At 39.6% G+C, this 4,314-nt stretch overlaps 1 protein-coding gene across 1 annotated transcript; it reads right to left on the bottom strand.

The window, feature by feature from the left end:
• Nucleotides 1–1,818: 1,818 nt before the first annotated feature.
• LOC122910430 (MICOS complex subunit MIC26-like) lies at nt 1,819–2,334 on the bottom strand. Its single transcript, XM_044255060.1, has one exon. The coding sequence runs from the start codon at nt 2,332–2,334 to the stop codon at nt 1,819–1,821; it is 516 nt and encodes a 171-aa protein (XP_044110995.1).
• Between the last annotated feature and the right edge of the window lie 1,980 nt (nt 2,335–4,314).

The raw sequence follows: 4,314 nt of genomic DNA, 5'->3' as shown, positions 1-4,314 counted from the left end.
AAATATGTGTGTTCCTATTCCTCTGTTACTCCTGGTGTGCCACCAGAAGAAAAACATCGGTTCTCTTCAGACTCTTGACTTGGGGAAATATCCTCCAGGCTTATGGTTACTTCTATGTTGTGAAGTTAACATTGAAAAGAGATATTTTCTACTTCTGCCCACCAAAAATAATAATACCTCAGTGGTAACAAGGATACCTAGCATCTAGTTCCAGGTTTATCTGTTATAAAAGGAACCAGGCTCCTTGAAAGAGTGGTTGATTCCAGATCTGAGGTAGGGAAAATCCAAGGTAGTTATAGAATTAATGAAAATCTAATCCACACACCTTTAGGATTCAGGAACTCTTGTCTATTCTAGAAGACAGATCCTGTGTTTTCAACTTTTGCTTATAATAATTTTTCCTCCTTATTCTATCTAGAATTTATTTCATTTCATAAATAAAACCCTTTTTATTTGGAAATAACTCAGATTTATGAATTAATTGGAAAAACAGTATAGAGATTCCTATCTACCCAGCTTCTCCTAAGGATAACTGTCGGGGTGTCCTGGACCCCACAAGGCAGGACGGACGGGATGGCGGCTGGCAATGAGCCAGTGCGGTCAGGCTTTAGAACAGACAGGCTTCATCCGAATGAGGAAGCAATCCTCATTGGACCAGGCGCCTGCATGTTCCCTGCGTGATCTCTGCATGCCCTATATGCTTTAGTGCAGTGTCCATGCGCCTAACTCATGTACCCTGTTGTGATTGGCTGACCATGATTATATAACTGGGAGGGGCCGGGAGGACCGGAGTGAGTGAGCGGCGGCCGCAGCAGCTGCAGGACCGCCAGCCGGCGGGGCAGGCGGCCGCGCGCGCCGTCACGGTGAGGCGGGCTTGTCTGAGGGCGAGCTCCGGCCGGGATAAGACTGCGGGCCCCGCAGCTGAGGGGAGAGCCCCAGCCGGCGGCCAGGAGAGCGCCCCAGGGCAAGCCCCGCGCCGGCCAGCAGGGAGGATCCTCCGGAGTGTAAGAAGCCATCATGCAAGAATAAAAGAGCTCTCCTTAACTACGTGTCGTGTCTCTCTGCGGGCGGAGTGAACGCGATAGATAACAACTTCTATAACCACAGCACGATTATCAATACTATTTTCTAAATTACATCCTTTATTTGATACTCACCAGTTTTTAAATTAATGTCATATTTTATGTCTCAAGATTCAATCTAGGATCTCTTATTGCATTTAATAGTTGTATCTCTTTAGTTTCCTCTAATACCTGACAGTTCTTCAGTCTTAACTTTTTTCGACTTGTGAACTTAAGAGTTTTGAAGAGTAGTGATTTGTTATTTTGTAGAATGTTCTCCAGTTTGGATTTGCCTAATTTTTTTTTTCATAGCTACTAGGCTATGCATTTATAAGAAGCATTCAACAGAAATGATGTAGCTTTCCTACTGCAGTATATTAGCAGATCCATTTTTTTTTAATTTGGAATTTTAATTATGTATATAAATAGCAACATGAGAATGCGTTCTAAGGCTAGACATTCTCTCTAGGTGAAAGGATTTCCGATTAGTCTACTTGTAGTACTGCATCACCCTAGATAACAAAGAAGCCTCGCATAGTTTATCCTGAAGAAGAAAGCCAATTCACTACATTCAGTATGGACTCCTCTGCCATTTTTCTGTAGAAATACTGGTTTACTATATGGAGTTTCCAATGTTTACCTATAACTGATTAAAATGGGCAGGGCATGGAGTATTGTATTTATTTCCAGGTGAATTCTTCACATTTTCTGGCTTTTGAAAGTTTTCCTTCCACAAATCTTCTATGACTATGTATCCTCATAAACCCCAGTCATATAATTTCTCCCCACTGACCTGAACAAATACAATGGCTTGTTGTGGATAATAAAGAGAGGCAGCAAGTCCCATGAATTCAGGTGGATATACCAGCTTCTTTATTTTTGAGCCTCTAGCCAAAAGAAGTCCAACAATGCCAGGAAAACTGATAACACCAAGTCTTGGAAGAAATCCAGAAGGTGCATTTTGGAGATATTCATAGCCGCCTAATCCCCATTGAACCAAGCTCTGCACCTTGGGCTTAGTTTGTGAGTACATTTCCTGACACCAACTTGTATATGGCTCACAATAATGTCGGAGATGTGAAATGCTTTCTTCAAGTGGGGTCCTTGGCTCTTCCACGTATTTAGACTGACCCTCAGGAATGGAGCAGAATGAAAGCTCATTAACTTTCACAGAAGCTTTGTGAGGTGAATCCTTCTTAGGTGACACATAGACTTTGAAGGTGAGCAGACTCAGGCTGGCCGGCCCCACAGCCCTCTGAATTACGTTGAACATGTTGCTGGCAGAGGTGGCTCGGTGGGGTGACCAGAAGTTCCATATGTTGATAGAACTTACTACTAGTTATGTCATGTTAATCTAAATCAGTTAAGTTGGTGTCTTCCAGGTTTTTCCATTGTACTGTTACTACTTTTTCCCTTCATAATTAGTAAATATTTGGAAGAAATGCTTTGAAGCTATGCAAATATTTTATTTCTCCTTAAACTTTTATCAGCAGATCTTGTTGTTCTAATGGTAATGTTCTTTTTCCCTAAATTACTTATATATTTATTAATTGGAATGCTTCTGTAAGGAACAGCTGTTCATGCTTCCCCTTTAGTTTATTGCATCAACCATTTATTTATGTCAGTATGGACTTGTGGCTACTAATTTTTCAATCCCAACCCAGTACTATTGCTATTTATTTTTTTGCTCAAATTTTTCCAATTTTGGCCTGCAAGTGCTTTTACAGGTTGGCTCTTGTGTCCCTTTCAAATATTCTCATCCTCTTCCTACCCCTTTTTTGAGTACTTCCTTACTTCCTAGACCACTAGGATGTTTTACTCATCATGAATTTTCCCTGCCATGATTCCCTGCTCCAGCTCTGGAATCAACAAGTTCTCTAAGAAGTGTGATTCCTTTGATCGGAAAATAGTACTTACAAACCAAGATCTAAATGCTAGGTGTGCATATTGCTTTTGAGGTATCATTGTTCTCAACAGAGGTGAGAAATAGTTATATGTGTACTAAGTCACATGCATATACTACATGTCTATTTATGTGTCAGTCCTTCTGAACAGATCTTAAAAAATAAAACCCCCACAAAATTTCATGAATTCACACTTGATACCTCTAATTCCAGTCTAACAAGCCCAGGCTGGTTCTAGCAATTCACCTTAACTTATTTGTAACTCATTTCCCCCCCACTTAAGAAGCTGGCTGTCATTATTTACACTTACTTATTGTTTAACATAGAAAATAGTTTCAGAATTACTAACTCATACTGCTGTGAAAACCAAGTTAATGAGGTGTTTGTATAAAGTTCTTTTTGTCTTTAATTTTATAGTATCCAGTCAAAACAATGATTTTCAAAGTCACTTTAAGCCCTCTCATTTCCTCCCAACCATTTCAGTGGGGTTATTTCATTCATTTGAATCATACAGCTAAATGCATTTGTCACAGTCTGCATTTCATTGTATTGCTCTTCTCAGCCTGGTCGGTGTTTTAAAATTTGAATGAGTAAAATTTGAAAGAGTGAAATTTACTCTTTGTGATACACAGTTCTGTGGTCTCTGAAAAATGCACAAAATACCAAGAAGTGGAATTTCATTACCCCAAAAGTTTTCTTTTTCTTTCTTTCTTTTTTTTTTTTTTTTTAGATTTTACTTATTTATTTATTTGTCAGAGAGAGAAAGAGAGAGAGTATGCGCACAAGCCTATAGAGCAGTAGGCAGAGGCAGAGAGACGAGCAGGCTCCTGCGGAGCAAGGAGCCCCATGCAGGACTCAGTCCCAGTATCCTGGGATCATGACCTGAGCCGAAGGCAGATACTTACTTAACCTACTGAGCCACCCAGGAGTCCCCCAAAAGTTTTCTTTTGATGACATTTTTTAGCCAATTCCTTCCCTATATAACCCCTGATAGTATTTATCAAAGTCTCAGTAGCTTCGCCTTCTCTAATATTTTATATAAGTAGGATCATACAATATATAAACTTTTGGGTCTGGCTACTTTCTTTTAACAAAATCCATTTAAGATTCATACATGTTGGTTTTCAGTCAGTTGTTCTTTTCTATTGTGTCCTGTTTCCTTGTGTGGGACTGTTTGTTCATCATTTACCTGTTGAAGGCCATGAGGGCTGTTTCCAGGTTTTTGCAATTATGAATAAAGCTGCTATAAATGTTCATAGATAGATTTTTGTGTAAATATATTTTTATTTCCTTTGGGTGCATGCCTAGGAATACAATTGTTAGGTTGAACAGTAAGTGTATGTATGGGT

This window comes from Neovison vison, chromosome 6, assembly GCF_020171115.1.
Source record: "Neovison vison isolate M4711 chromosome 6, ASM_NN_V1, whole genome shotgun sequence".
NCBI classification, from domain to species: domain Eukaryota; kingdom Metazoa; phylum Chordata; class Mammalia; order Carnivora; family Mustelidae; genus Neogale; species Neogale vison.
Note: the sequence above shows the minus strand (reverse complement) of the source record. Positions and strands in the feature narration are given on the sequence as shown.

Coding starts and splice junctions, on each gene's coding strand:
- LOC122910430 (XM_044255060.1), bottom strand. CDS start 2,334: ATGTTCAACGTAATTCAGAGGGCTGTGGGGCCGGCCAGCCTGAGTCTG.